This window comes from Squalius cephalus (genome assembly GCF_949319135.1).
Source record: "Squalius cephalus genome assembly, chromosome: 1".
NCBI classification, from domain to species: domain Eukaryota; kingdom Metazoa; phylum Chordata; class Actinopteri; order Cypriniformes; family Leuciscidae; genus Squalius; species Squalius cephalus.
Window position 1 is genome coordinate 19,335,767 of NC_137122.1, and position 16,030 is coordinate 19,351,796.

The window sequence follows — 16,030 nt, forward strand, 5'->3', positions numbered from 1 at the left end:
TACGAATTACAAAATCAGAAGGTATTAGCTTTTGATTCGAATTTGTTCGTTTTAAAGTGGACATTTCAAGCTTTAGCCTACATAGGCTATATTTTGTTTCAGTTCTCGCGCTCCAGTTTATGGAGATCATGAAAGTGCGTCTGATTGTTTTATTTTATTTTACAAAAGCCCAAAGTTTTATTGTTATTGTGAGTTTACATAAATAAAAGTAGTTGAGAATAATGTATTATTATTTTCTGTATGACCAGAAATGATTGAGTATTTTTAAGTTGTTTCCACTGTTGATAGGAAAATGCAAGTGTTCGCGCCCGCGCCTCCGTGCCATGCAGTGCGCGCTCCACACTCAGCTTTGTTCTTTTTTTGCATAAAAGCTCTTCTAAATATAGCCTATTAAATGTTATAATAAAATAATATAAAATTATTATTAGGCCTATTTGCGTAGATATACATGATGGACCTCAAAAACACTGCGTCTTCTAAGTCAGGTGACTGTAAATGCGCAAAAACTGTTTCCATTGCAGTTTTGCGAAATATTCCTTTTTCGAATTGCCTGAAAAACCACTTCATGCGAGCGTAAAAACTTTTTTGCGACAAATGGGAGTTTTTGCGAAATTGACGTGTTTCCATTGAGCGTATTTTCAATTCGCAATTTCAATTTGCGCAATTTGAAGGGTAATGGAAACGCGGCTAATGTTACTTTTACTCTTTGTAATGTGGACCCTAGAGGATTTTCCTGTGGGGTTGAAAGGGTTAACAGTGTAAGATAAAAAGATACACCTACGAAGTTTATTCTAACAGTAATACACTGTAAGCTATTAAAAGTTTACCGTATAATTTAGTTTTTTTGGGTCACCATTTTGCTGAAGAGTAGAGCCTGTGCTTCCGTCCAGGAGAAGAACAAGAAACATTGATGATATGCTGTATGTTGCTTTATTTAACAGGTGGTTACTGTGTAGTTGTTGATCCAGTGAATATCTCTTTATTTAAAATTAGTTATGAACACATACCATTTTTACCAGAATGAGTCCGATACCGAAACTTTTATTGTTGGTACTTCCAGATACCGATACCTGTATTATCGCTGCATTTGTCATTGTCATTAGTTGGCTTAATTTGTTCATATATATATATATATATATATATATATATATATATATATATATATATATATATATATATATATTTCATTTAGTTATTTTCATGCCTAATTAAGCCTGCTAAAAGTTTGAGCTTTTGTTACTTTCACTGTTTGTTATATTGCTCTATGATATTTCATCTTTCATTTAATAGCACATCACATATCTAAAGCAGCTCCAGCAGAGCTCAGTGCTGAGGATTGGCTCAGTGGTTCAAATGTTTAGATATCAGTGAAATATCACAATTCTCTATTACAATTTTGATGCTACAGAAAAACTACTCGCCTAATTAATGTGAATTTAAAACATTACTAAAGACAAGTAAGCAGTCAGTAATAAAATAAGAACAAATAATAAAATTACAAATAGCAGAAATAAATACAATAGAACAAAGAAAGGCGACAAATGAAATCAGTGTTTTCAGAGTTTTAAAAGTAGTTGTCAGGTACAGAAATTTGAATAAAATAATCAAATGTGAAATAGATGGATACATAGATACATAGATGGATCTTTATAAAGTTAGAAAAGGTATTGGTGACACTTTATTTCGATAGTCCACTTCGGGCATTCTACTAACTATAAGTAACTTTGCAGCTACATGTCAACTAACTGTCACTAGAGTATTAGTAGACTGTCAGCTTAATACACATCTACAGCACACATCTGAAGGACCAGCTCCTGGAGGACGACCATCCTGCAGAGTTTAGCTTTAACTACCAGGAACTGTTTCAGGTGTGCTTGATTCGGGGTTGGAGGACAGTGGCCCTCCAGGATCTGAGTTTGAGACTCCTGATCTACAGTCTCTTTCTCTCCTTCAGCTGCTTTTCTTTCTGCTGCTGTTTTTAGTTTTACAGCTGGACGTCTTGAACATCTGAAGGCCTTTAAACTTCCTGTTGAATTTGTCCAGCTGTTTGTCCGTCTGTGCCAGGAGGTCTAGAGAGAGAGAGAAAGTCTTAAAACACTAAATTGAAAACACTGAATGTGATGAAGTGATGAGGGCCGTTTCTCACCTGTCCTCTGGATCATAGCAGACATCATCATGTCCTCCTCCTCTTCCCTGATGAAGAACACAACACATCCATCAATAACACATCATCATCATGTGACCTCACACTGCTGGGGTCAGGTGACCTCTGACCTCAGTCTGTCCAGATCCAGGCTGCTGATGATGTCATTCCTCTGCTGGATGATTGACAGCAGGTGTGACATGAGCTGATGTTCCCGTTGTCTGTCATCTGAGCTCCAGTCTTGTTCTGGACAATCACACACACATTCATCAGAAGCTATAAACTACAGACACTTTATATTTACTTAATTTCATACACTGAAAAAAAGTTTTTCAGACTTTTTCAGACTGTTTTTCAGACTTTTTTATTCCAGTAGAATTATCTAAACTTTCATAAATCAAGATATATATATATTTTTTTTATATATATTATACTATTATTTTAGTTAAGAAGTCTTTGTGGAGTGAGGCAGGGCAGAGAGCCATGGGAGTGGAGCGAGGCCAGTGAAGCGAATGTTAATGAACGACACCTGTTTGACACACCGGAAGGATGAAAGGAGGAGGGATGACAGTGTAAGACGAGAGAGAACCAGGCCTGGAATATTTACGTTGTGCTTTATTATATTTACATGTGGCAGTCGTCCATGAGGGACTAGGGCATTATTTGCATTACAGTTCATCGTGTGTAGGTTCCTGCCTCCTTCTTCCCTGAACTTTTTTTCAATATTGTTAAATGATAAATTGATCAAAATAAGTTGAGACTGCCAGCCTAGAGAGCACAGGGACCAGTGGACTTGGGAGCAGTGGACTTGGAACCAGTTGACTTGGAGTCAGTGGACTTGGAGCCAGTGGCCTTGGGACAACCAAGGATGGGACCACTGGATTTGGGACTACTGGACTTGGAACCACTGGACTTGGGACCAGTTGACTTGGGACCAGTGGACTTGGGACCAGTGGACTTGGGACCCATATACTTTGGACCAGTGGACTTGGGACAACCAAGCATGGGACCACTGGATTTGGGACTACTGGACTTGGAACCACTAGACATGGAACCAGTGGACTTGGGACTTGGTGTCATAACTTGGTGAAGTTATTCAACATCAAGTTATGCTAGTCCAGAGAAACAGCTAGTTTTACAAAACTTAAAACTGTATTCGACATCAGTCAAATCACCTTGTCTTCAAGACAAAAAGCTGAACTGCTGGATACATATTTGTGGATATGGTCTTCTATAACAATTTGGTGAGGGAGAGCTGGATACAAGTGAAGATTTTTTTAATAATAAAACAAGGAAAAAGAGAAATAAAAGAAACTAAACTGAGCACACCAACATGAAATCTGTAGAAGGACAAGATCTGAAAATGAACACTGGAAACACAAGAGCTTAAATACACAGGGACAAATAGACTAACAAGACACACATGGAAACAATTAAGAGACTAAGAAGGGGAAACAGGAACTGAAGAAGACTACAAACTAAAAGACTACACAACAAAAGCACAGAGGACAGACAGACATTACATTACGGTGTCTTGAATTAAGAATATTCAGATATTTGCACTGGAAAACAAGAAAATCTCAGTGTTGATTGTCTTTTTCGAGACATTTATATGATAGTGTCATCATCTACATCTGTTCATTTGAATATTTGATATCAGAGATTAAAGAATCCATGCCAATCCATATTAAACATCATCAAAACAAACATTCACATTAAGAAACATGATTGATTCAGTTTGTCACCTGGTTTGTTAAAGAGGCACCTGAGCTCAAACTCTACATCAGTCTGCTGCTGTTCCAGACGATGCTGTCTCAACCTGAACACACACACACACACACACACACACACACACACACACACACACACACACACAGTGGGTACGGAAAGTATTCAGACCCCCTTAAATTTTTCACTCTTTGTTATATTTTAGCCATTTGCTAAAATCATTTAAATTCTTTTTTTTCCTCATTATTGTACACACAGCACCCCATATTGACAGAAAAACACAGAATTGTTGACATTTTTGCACATTTATTAAAAAAGAAAAACTGAAATATCACATGGTCCTAAGTATTCAGACCCTTTGCTGTGACACTCATATATTTAACTCAGGTGCTGTCCATTTCTTCTGATCATCCTTGAGATGGTTCTACACCTTCATTTGAGTTCAGCTGTGTTTGATTATACTGATTGGACTTGATTAGGAAAGCCACACACCCGTCTATAAGACCTTACAGCTCACAGTGCATGTCAGAGCAAATGAGAATCATGAGGTCAAAGGAACTGCCTGAAGAGCTCAGAGACAGAATTGTGGCAAGGCACAGATCTGGCCAAGGTTACAAAAAAAATCTGCTGCACTTAAGGTTCCTAAGAGCACAGTGGCCTCCATAATCCTTAAATGGAAGATGTTTGGGACGACCAGAACCCTTCCTAGAGCTGGCCGTCCGGCCAAACTGAGCTATCGGGGGAGAAGAGCCTTGGTGAGAGAGGTAAAGAAGAACCCAAAGATCACTGTGGCTGAGCTCCAGAGATGCAGTCGGGAGATGGGAAAAAGTTGTAGTAAGTCAACCATCGCTGCAGCCATCCACCAGTCGGGGCTTTATGGCAGAGTGGCCCGACGGAAGCCTCTCCTCAGTGCAAGACACATGAAAGCACACCTGAAGGACTCCAAGATGGTGATAAATAAGATTCTCTGGTCTGATGAGACCAAGATATAACTTTTTGGCCTTAATTCTAAGCGGTATGTGTGGAGAAAACCAGGCACTGCTCATCACCTGTCCAATACAGTCTCAACAGTGAAGCATGGTGGTGGCAGCATCATGCTGTGGGGGTGTTTTTCAGCTGCAGGGACAGGACGACTGGTTGCAATCGAGAGAAAGATGAATGCGGCCAAGTACAGGGATATCCTGGACGAAAACCTTCTCCAGAGTGCTCTGGACCTCAGACTGGGCCGAAGGTTCACCTTCCAACAAGACAATGACCCTAAGCACACAGCTAATATAACGAAAGAGTGGCTTCACAACAACTCCGTGACTGTTCTTGAATGGCCCAGCCAGAGCCCTGACTTAAACCCAATTGAGCATCTCTGGAGAGACCTGAAAATGGCTGTCCACCAACGTTTACCATCCAACCTGACAGAACTGGAGAGGATCTGCAAGGAGGAATGGCAGAGGATACCCAAATCCAGGTGTCAAAAACTTGTTGCATCTTTCCCAAAAAGACTCATGGCTGTATTAGATCAAAAGGGTGCTTCTACTAAATACTGAGCAAAGGGTCTGAATACTTAGGACCATGTGATATTTCAGTTTTTATTTTTTAATAAATGTGCAAAAATGTCAACAATTCTGTGTTTTTCTGTCAATATGGGCTGCTGTGTATACAATAATGAGGAAAAAAATTAACTTAAATGATTTTAGCAAATGGCTGCAATTTAACAGAGTGAAAAATTCAAGTGGGTCTGAATACTTTCCGTACCCACTGTACACATGATTTGCATTTGTTATTGTTTTGGCCTCACTAAAAATCCTACTTTTCCTACATGCAAATTTTAGAACATGTTAATTCAAATGCTAAACATGCAAATAACATCCTTATAATTCAAAAGGCTAAACAATGTTTTATTGGAAAAAAAAAATACATAAACAAGGTTTAGATTTTTGGGGGGGTTAGAGAAAATAGTTACTTCAATATAAAACCATTATGTCTATGGAAAGACCTCATTAAAAAAAAAAAAGCATGTAAAATGTACGTGTGTGTGTACTCACCAGTTCGGCATCTCTGCGCACTAACATGTTCTTCTTATGAATCAGAATGAACCAGTCGACTAGAAGATTCTCTGAAACAAACACATCATTCATAAACAAAGGCGCCTCTGACTCCAAACATACAAGCTTCAGTCCTGCTGATCTGATGATTGTTGAAGACTAGCAGTGACACATCCTCTATAGTAGCTGTTGCTGTATGTTTGTCTGTTAGCATTAGCATTAGCGTGTGTTGTGTGAGGAGATTATAGCATGTTTCTCACCATCCGTTCGTCTCCTCATCTCTCTCTCCAGCTTCAGCAGACGCTCCTCCAGCTCCTTCTGCTCCTCACACACCTTCTCTGACACGAGTGTGTCTGTGATCACCTGAACACACAATCAATCATCCTTCAGTCAGAGAAGAACAGAGACTCAAACATCTGATGGTGAGACAGAGGAAGACTCAATCCTAAAGTATTGAAAATAATAAAAAATATATCAGCTTATCAATGACACTATTTTCATTAAAAGCTGCTGTACAGCCGAATTGAACTCTGTTTGCATCACTGAATTATTTTCCTGTTATCACTGTAAAGCTGCTTTGAAACAATCATAAATAAAGGTGACTTGACTTGACAATGGAGCAGATGGAATATTGTGTTTGTGATCCTGTGTTAGATTTGTACATTATTAATGTGTGTTAATGTCAAAATCATTTAAGGTTTGGACATATTTCACATAGTTTTACATCTAAAAAAAAAGTGCATTAAACTGAATTAAAACACTCAAGTTCACTACAGGTTTGTAACAAATCTAAAATCGCATATAAAATATAAGCTTGTCAATTTTGCTGCAGTCCTTGCTAAAAGTTTAGGTTTAAAAAAGAACATTAGATTTGTATATGTTTTGGTAATATTACTGCACAAAACGGAAAAAAAGAACATTCTAAATAAAATACAATTAAAAAACTTTTTCAAATAAAATAATGGCAATTTTTAATAATTAAATATAAACTCATTTTTGAGTTTTGACTACGAACACATGAAAACACAGCTATACAACATAGTTCAAAACAAATAAATAATTAGTAATTTCTGAACATTGACTCTCAGTCTTTATTCACCTTTTTCTCACGTTTTCTCAAAATTAATAAAAGTATAGAATATAATAGCATATTTCTAATAGGGTCACATTGTAACGCAGTGTTACAACATGCCCCACCTGCACAACTGGGATTTAAACCCGGCTAGTGTCTTCTGTTAGTTAGCGAAGCATTAAAGAACTATCTCAACTGTTAAATAACATCTTGGAGATTAAAATAATCATGAATTAAAATAACTGATTTCTCTGTCTAGTACTGTGAGTTTGTAGTTATACAATAATCAGTATGAAGCATCATTCACTCCAACAGCAAAACAAACACAGTTTCTGTCTCACCTTCCTCTTGATGAGTGGGAAACCGTGGGCAGAAGCCGCAGCCTGATGCATGCTGGGAACTGAAGATGAGGTTTGTGGTTTGTGTGCAACTGAAGTTTCGAAACTTAAAGGGTTTTGCTTGATAAAGAGTAAAACAGAGACAATCTAATGTTAACACACACACACACACACTTGCAAAGAGAAAAACAACAACCCACAACCACAAACTGTGACTCTTCAGTCTGAGCGTCAGACGTCTGATCACATGATTCAGCTCACACACAATTCATTACAGAAATAACATGACTCTGAAAGGGAAGTTAATGCTGCATCACCCACTAAGCAAAATGATGTCCAAAACACGTCTTTTCAACGTCTTTGTCACAAAAGTCGGACGTTGAAAAGACGTCCACTGAGGAGCCAGAATGAAAGTTTTTATGACGTCTTTTTTTGACGTATTCTGCACGTCCGATATCTAGACGTTCATCAAACCTTTGTACAAGGTTAAAACTAGTTCAGATGTGGCCATTGTGGACATATTTTCAGCATCATTTATGGTCTCATTTATACATAATTACTTTGACTATTGCTGTCAGATGATCTTAGTGAGAATTAACAGAGGTTTAGATGTTGATATTTGTTTAATTTGAAGTGTCATCATTGTGGTGATCAGTGTTTGCTTTAGTTGGGCTCTTGTAGTAAACCTGCAAGTCTCAGTCTGCAGTAAACCTGTCTCACTGTCTTCTGTCTTCTGTGAAAGACATAGGCAGCAGAGAGCGACGGTCGCTGCCGTCGCTCTCTGCTGCCGTTGTCTTTCACAGAAGACTGCATCTGAAACACACCACAAGACAGACTCAGGACTGTCAGTGTGTGTAAAGTGAGACTGTTTGTGTGAACCGTGTGTGTGTGTGTGTGTTTTACCTGAAGCAGGAGCGGTGATACAGACGTCCCTTCACCAAAACCCTCTGAATGAGATGAACACGTGTGTGACAGACACTACAGACACTTTTATCTGAAGATCTGATCACATCTGATGAGAACTGAGAGAATGTGAACAGAGAGATGAATAACAGACGGACAGACAGACAGACAGAGAGACAGACAGAGAGACAGACAGACAGACAGAGACATACAGACAGAGAGAGGGAGACTGACAGAAAGACGGACAGACGGACAGAGACAAACGGACAGAGACAGACAGACAGAGGGACAGACAGACATACAAATGGACAGACAGACAGAGAGACAGACAGACAGAGGGACAGACAGATACCTGAGTGTGAGTCTGTTCTTGTCTTCTGGTTCTGCTAAGTTCAGCATTCACAGGAATCTTCTGACTATCTGATCAGATCCAGAGATTATCAGTCAATTTCAGCTCTACTGAATCATGATGAACATGTGAGACCTTCATTAGTTTACAGTTTCTCATGATCCGTACCGAGAGGTTTTCCATTTAAGACACAGTAGAGCTGTGAGACGTAAGTGATGATGGAAAGAAGATCCGGCTCTTCCACACACATCAGCTCATCCGGATCCAGCAGAGCAGGAATTCCCAGCTCACGCCCCGCAACCTCAAACGCCTGAAGATGAAGAGAAATAGGACATGAGAGGGACAAACTCAACCAGAACATTCATCACAGGTACAGTAATCACAGGTACAGTAATCACAGGTACAGTAATCACAGGTACAGTAAGTACAGTGAGCTTCTGTGGAGCAAAAACCTGAGATCTGAGGTGGTTTATTGTCAATTCGGATAAATAAATCTCTTCCGAGTCTTTCTCTCAACAGATTCCTCGATCATCTCACATGTGAATCTTCAACATCTTCAGCTACAGAAACTGAAGTCCAGCTGATCTCTACAGAAACTCACCAGACGCATGTTCTCGTAGACGTTGTGTTTGGACAGAGAGTGTAAATCTCTGCAGAGAGAAACAAACAGAAGCTGAAGACCCATCAGATACACACAGAACACATGTGGATATGAGAAGAAACACACAAGATGTTTCTAAACAGCTGATATGTGCATTTAAATAATCTAGAGCAAGAGTTTTCAAACTGGGAGGGGTTTTTTTTTTGGGAGGGGTTTTTTTTTGGGGGGGGGGATGTCATATCTTTTTTTTCCAAGTTACAGTAGAATACCATGGTAAACAGACTGTTCACATATTCATGAAAGCCCTTATATTATTATTATGAGATTATACCATGGCACTGAACAACTACTGTAGAATACCATTACACTTATAATTTAAAGCATGTATTGTTCATTTAATAATATCTTGAACTACTTTTGTCCAATCTTCATTAACTGGCTAATTTATTGCCTACAGATGATCATGAATTATCATATTAAAAAGTAATGACACAATGAATTGGTGTTGATTCTTACAGTGATTCTTACAGTTTAATGATATTAAACTCATGATATTAAACTCATTACTCGGTTTTGATTCTTACAGTAGATCAGATCATATTAAACTCGTGATTCTTACAGTGGATCATATTAAACTCGTGATTCTTACAGTGGATCATCTTAAACTTGTGATTCTTATAATGGATCATATTAAACTCGTTATTCTTACAGTAGATCATATTAAACTCATGACTCTGTGTTGATTCTTACAGTAGATCATATTAAACTCATGCTTCTTACAGTAGATCATATATTAAACTCATGCTTACAGTATCTCGGGTCTGTGTTTATGGATGATCGCACAGAAAGCTAGTCCATCTGTGAATGAGGAGCTCATATCTGTGATCTGAACATCAGAATAACCTTCACAAACATCTCGACACCAGTCCTGGAGAGCTCTCACTGAACACACGACCGGGAAACACACTTCGTTACTTCAGTCTCTCCAGGTAAAGCATCATTGACGCGGGGACGCGCTCTTCAGACCAGTGGCGTGCACAGACCTCCTCCGGGGCAGGGGTGGAAGGACCAAAAAGGTCACTTTTAAAAAAAAAACATTTATTTTTAAAATAAATCACCTGTATTTAAAGGTCCCGTTCTCCGTGGTCCCATGTTTCAAACTTTAGTTAGTGTGTAATGTTGCTGTTAGAGCATAAATAATATCTGTAAAATTATAAAGCTCAAAGTTCAATGCCAAGCGAGATATTTTATTTAACAGAAGTCGCATACAGCGAAGGGCCTGTTTGGACTACATGCCTCTACTTCCTTCTTCAATGACGTCATTAGAACAGTTTTTGGACTAACCTCCGCCTACAGGAATACACAAAAAAAGGGGGCATGGTCTTGTTGCGCTCCCATGGGCACGGAGAAGAGGAATGCCGCGTTCCAGGCAACCTGTAACCCGTGTTTTTTCAACTCGTAACTGGGAGTACATCGATCTAGTACGAGTTCACGGGTGGGAAGTCACGGGTTTGACTGCCGTTCCAGTGCACTTTCACGGGTATAAGGTTGGAAAAACACGGGTTACAGGTTGCCTGGAACGATGTACTCCCAGTTACGAGTTGGAAAAACACGGGTTACAGGTTGCCTGGAACGATGTACTCCCAGTTACGAGTTGGAAAAACACGGGTTACAGGTTGCCTGGAACGTGACAGAAGAGTTGCGTTTGTAGAGTGTGTTTGTCGCTGTCACATTCACCGTCTGTCATCGTCCTGTTCACTACACTTCACAGAATCCTCCTTGTCTCCACACCTGAACTCACTCCCTCAATTAACCACCTGTTCATCGTCTTCATCATCCGTGTCACCTGTCCTCACCTCGTTATAGTTCATTAGTGTCTGTATTTAGTTCTCTCTGTTCAGTCTGTCTTGGTCGGTTATTGTTTGAGCACACGCTCACTGTTTCGTTCACTAGATGTATTTCCCCAAGCTAGCTAATACACTAGCTATGGCCTGGACAAAAACGAATGACATTGTCAGACTCAGAATGTGGCTGAAATTCATTTCATTCATTCATTCATTTCTCTTTTTATTCCTTTCATGAAAATGCATTATTTGTCCAAGGCACATACAATTCATTTGCTTTTTTTTTTTTTTCCTTTACATTTCCATGATCAGAAAGGAGCAGATGGAAGAATAATATTCTTATATTTATCTGCCCCCTTTCTAAACATAAATAGTAGATGGCATTAGCATTGTTCCCTCCACCACCACCCAAAATTTATTAACATAAATAATAGATGACATTAGCATCACCCAACATATATTAAAATAAATAGTAGATGGCATTAGCATTATTCCCTCCACCATCACCCAAACTCCAACATATCTGATATTTATTTAAACATTTTACAATGATCACATACAAACAAAATCAAAATTCAGTTTGATATAATTCAAGTTGTTTCTTTTTATAACTCCTTTTAAATTCCATAATATTTTTGCAGCTTTTTAAATCTTTCCTTAAAGAATTCCATGCTTTTACTCCAGCAACAGACAAACAAATTTGTTTCAAATTTGTTCTTACTATTTGATGTTTAAAATCATACGGCCGTCTGTGATTTTCATCTTCAGAAGTAAAGACAAATAACTTTTGTAAGTCATGTGGAAGAGCTTTGCTTCTAGCTTTAAACATCACTAATAGAGTTTGTAATTCTACAATGTCTTTAAATTTTAATAATCCTGACCTAATAAAGAATTGATTTGTGTGGTCTCTATATCCTGCTTTAAAAATAATGCGAATGGCTCTTTTCTGTAAAATAAATAAAGGCATAATGTTGCTATGATATGTATTTCCCCATATTTCTACACAATAGTTTAAATAAGGCAAAATCATTGAACAATATAACATTTTCATTGTATTATATGGTAAACTGTATTTAACCTTATTCAAGATAAATAAGCTTTTTCCCATCTTATTTTTTACATGCAATATATGACTTTTCCACGTCAATTTCTCATCTAAGGTGACTCCTAGAAATCTGATTTCAGACACCTTCTCAATTGAGTTATACTTTTATGATTGTTAAGCATTACTCACATGCTGCCGCAACTTTTACAGTAGCATGGTAGGATAAATGTAACTTTTCCGTATTATAATGTTACCTGCTGCCCGTGCAGTTTGAAGATTCGCGGCGAACTACAGTGTACATAGTGCTGCAAAAAAAACTCTGCCTACTGCCACTTCACCTCCGCCAAATGCTTCCGCCCAAAAAAAAAAAAGGCAATTCGTGGCAGCGTTCGTGGCAATGGTGTAGTGTATTGTTATTTATTATAATATTTATTTTAATAATTATTATTATTTACATTTATCATAGAAGGGCACAATACATTTTGAGACAAAAGGGGCAGGGGCTTGAGGGGCTCCTTTCAGGTTGTGGTAGAGGAGCACAAAACCCGAGAGGGCAGCAGTGCACATGCGCCACACACACACACACAAACACACACACACACACACACACACACACACACTTGATGCAGGGAGTTTTCACATAAATCATACGCCACCTGCTGGATCAGATCAGATTTTACAGAAATATTATATTATAGGTTACTAACTTAACATAACATAGATAATATAGCAATACTGAAGTCTTCATGGGTGTTTGATTCTCAGCCAATGAATAAACTGTAATTTAAAGACTTGAATGCAATAACAGAGATCATACAGATAAACAGATTCAAACATGATTCAACGGACGGCTGTTCTGACCATTTGTTCAAGCTCACTTCTCATGAAAAGTGTCTTTGAGCAAAGGGATAAACTTGAAATGACAGATCAACCGAATCTATCTTAAAGAGCATGTAAACAAACACAGGCATGTTTCCACACTGTGTGTGAAAATACACTCCAAAGGCTGACTGCCACTGAGAAGATCAAAACACATTTAATCATGCATGACTTTTAAAGCTCTATGAAAACATGAGTACATTTACTAAGGTCAGGCATCAGGATGAGAAAGTGAGCCAGAAATAATGATGTAGACACTCCAACATTCAGTCATGTTTGATATGATCATTGTTTGAAGCTTGTCCAACTTTTACCCATCTAAACACAACTACACAGCAAAATCCCCAGTGTTAAATTAACACTGAAAAGTGTGAACTATATAAACTCTGAGCAGAGTGTTAAATGAACACTGAAGCAGTGTTAAAGTTAATGAGAGAATTAAGTGAATATTTGAGTGATGATTGAGCATTATTGAAGACACCTGATGTTAACAAGCAGAATCACTGAAGGAGAATACCGGAATTTGTTTTGGTGATCAGTGTTTGTTTTAGTTGGGCTCTTGACCCTTAAAAATCATTAACTTTAGATTTTGTTTGTTTATAATAGCCAGATGAACAAATAGACAAGGTGATCTGATGGTGTTGGTTGTGTTTTAACATAATCGTTATTTGACCTAAATCACTGAACTCATTGAGAGCTGGATGTCAACCAATCTGGCTTCAAGAAAGGGCATTCAGCCGAGACTGCATTACTGTCAGTCACAGAAACCCTGCGGATCGCAAAAGCTGCTTCCAAATCCTCAGTTCTCATTCTCCTGGATCTCTCTGCTGACTTCGACACTGTGAATCGTCAGATCCTTCTGTCCACCCTCTAATCACTGGGCATCACTGGAACTTCCCTCCACTGGTTTGAGTCCTATCTCACTGGTAGGTCCTTCAGGGTTGCATGGAGAGGCGAGGTATCCAAAGCACATCAACTGACCACAGGGGTTCCTCAGAGTTCAGTTCTTGGACCCCTCCTCTTCTCAATTTACACCACATCACTGGGACCCATCATTCAAGCACATGGTTTCTCTTACCATTGCCATGCGGATGACACTCAGCCCTACCACTCATTTCACAGTAGCTACATGGATCTAAAGCTGTCTGGCGGACATCTCGGCATGGATGAAGAAACATCACCTGCAGCTCAACCTAGCAAAGACTGAGCTTCTCGTCCTCCCTGCCAATCTGTCTCTACAGCACAACTTCACTATCCAGCTAGATTCATCATCAATCACACCAACAAGATCGGTCAGAAATCTTGGGAGTAATATTTGATGACCAGCTGACCTTCACAGACCACATTACAAAGACCGCTCGATCATGGAGATTTACATTACACAACATCAGGAAGATCAGGCCTTTCCTAACTGAGCATGCAACACAACTTCTCGTCCAGGCCCTGGTAATTTCTAGGCTTGACTACTGCAATGCTCTTCTGGCTGGACTTCCATCATGTGCAACTAAACCTCTACAAATGATCCAGAATGCTGCAGCCCGTCTTGTCTTCAATGAGCCCAAAAGGGCCCACATCACTCCTCTGTTCATCTCTCTGCACTGGCTACCTCTCGCTGCTCGCATCAAGTTCAAGGCATTGACGCTTGCTTACAGATCTACCACAGGCTTATCTCCCTCCTACTTTCACTCACTCCTACGAATCTACATCCCTACCAGAAGCCTACGATCGGTCAATGAGCGATGACTCGTGGTTCCATCACAGAGAGCCACAAAATCACTCTCCAGAACATTCTCATTCACTGAATGAGAGAGAGACCCTCATCCGGAATGCAGAATCACAGACAACATTCAAAAGACAACTGAAAACTCTTCTCTTCCGTGAGAACTTAAGATAACATATTTTATTTTTATTTATTTTTTAATTCCTTTTCTTTAATCCTCCCTTGTCTGGCTCATGCTACTCTGAGCAATGTCTGAACTTTGTATTTTGAGCACTTCTTGTGTTGTTTTTGCCTCTTCACAATGACTCATTTGGTTTAGTCCTCATTTTAAGTCGCTTTGGACAAAAGCGTCTGCTAAATGAATAAATGTAAATGTATAACAAATACTTACAGCAGCCAGAGAAAAACTATCATCAAATAGTCAAGGCCAAAGAGCCCAACTAAAGCAAACATCAACCTATTACTGTTAATTTTAAACAGTTGGGTATCACAGTCTTGAATCAGAAGCTTAGTGGTAGGATGGCAATGATCCAAAATGATGGGATGCACAGCAGCCAAGTCTTCAGACCAGAGCAATCTGCCCCGACCTTAACGAGATCCTCTCTCTTGTCCAGCTCTGGAGAAAGTAAGTAAATGGCTACTTAGTTATACTGGTTTCCTATTTTTCTGTAGTCTGAACTCCTCTGCAAAGCTATCCTATTTTGCCCCTCTCAGGATAAGAATCTCGGCTGTACGGAACAGGGGCGTTTCCAGCATTGAAGGACATCCGCCCCGGCCAGCCCAGACCATTTTATGCAAATACAGGGATCACTCGAAGAGTTTTTTTTTTTTTTTTTTTTACAGTAACACTTTACTTTCAGACAAAGTACATCTGTGAGACTTTCCAGATACATGTATCTTAAAATATTACAACATAATATGAACTGTTGTGTATTGGTATATTACATTTTAAATCATTTGCTTCATTTTTGCTGTCTTCTCATCTTTCCTGCTATCTGCTGTTCACTCGCCACACTAACATTAGTTGAAGTCAACAACTGTGCTAGCTCCTCCCCTACCTGCTGCATATTCAACAGAGATGAAGAAACGGAGAAGCACATATTCTTTAGGCTAGATTATTTTTAAGACCTATGTCTATTTTTACAGGCTGTATGCAGTATGTGCATAGCCAAAGCACAATGAAATAAGGCAACTTATGATTTCGAGGGTTTACATAGGCTATTGTCCGATTTTATATTTGTCAGTCAACTTTTCAAAACACATTCGGGCTCAAAACATTCAGGGTTGAAGCCCCGGCAAAATCGGTATGCCCCTGGTATGGTAGTCATCAGCATTAGGGTTCCTGCTCTGACCTGCCTCCCCGTGATGC

General features: G+C 39.0%; 1 protein-coding gene across 1 annotated transcript; it reads right to left on the reverse strand.

Moving 5' to 3' along the window:
• Positions 1 to 1,877: 1,877 nt before the first annotated feature.
• On the reverse strand, positions 1,878 to 8,644 carry LOC307164881 (MICAL-like protein 1). Its single transcript, XM_079882088.1, has 9 exons — positions 8,576 to 8,644; positions 8,224 to 8,342; positions 7,324 to 7,440; positions 6,171 to 6,273; positions 5,911 to 5,981; positions 3,889 to 3,962; positions 2,275 to 2,389; positions 2,147 to 2,193; positions 1,878 to 2,069 (listed from the first exon to the last, which is right to left on the reverse strand). The coding sequence occupies exons 5-9, from the start codon at positions 5,919 to 5,921 to the stop codon at positions 1,951 to 1,953; spliced, it is 366 nt and encodes a 121-aa protein (XP_079738214.1). The 5' UTR covers positions 5,922 to 5,981; positions 6,171 to 6,273; positions 7,324 to 7,440; positions 8,224 to 8,342; positions 8,576 to 8,644; the 3' UTR covers positions 1,878 to 1,950.
• Between the last annotated feature and the right edge of the window lie 7,386 nt (positions 8,645 to 16,030).

Coding starts and splice junctions, on each gene's coding strand:
- LOC307164881 (XM_079882088.1), bottom strand. Junction 2,390..3,888: donor GTGCCTCTTTAACAAACCAG/GTGACAAACTGA, acceptor GTGATTGTCCAG/AACAAGACTGGAGCTCAGAT. Junction 2,070..2,146: donor TGCTATGATCCAGAGGACAG/GTGAGAAACGGC, acceptor CTCTCTCTCTAG/ACCTCCTGGCACAGACGGAC.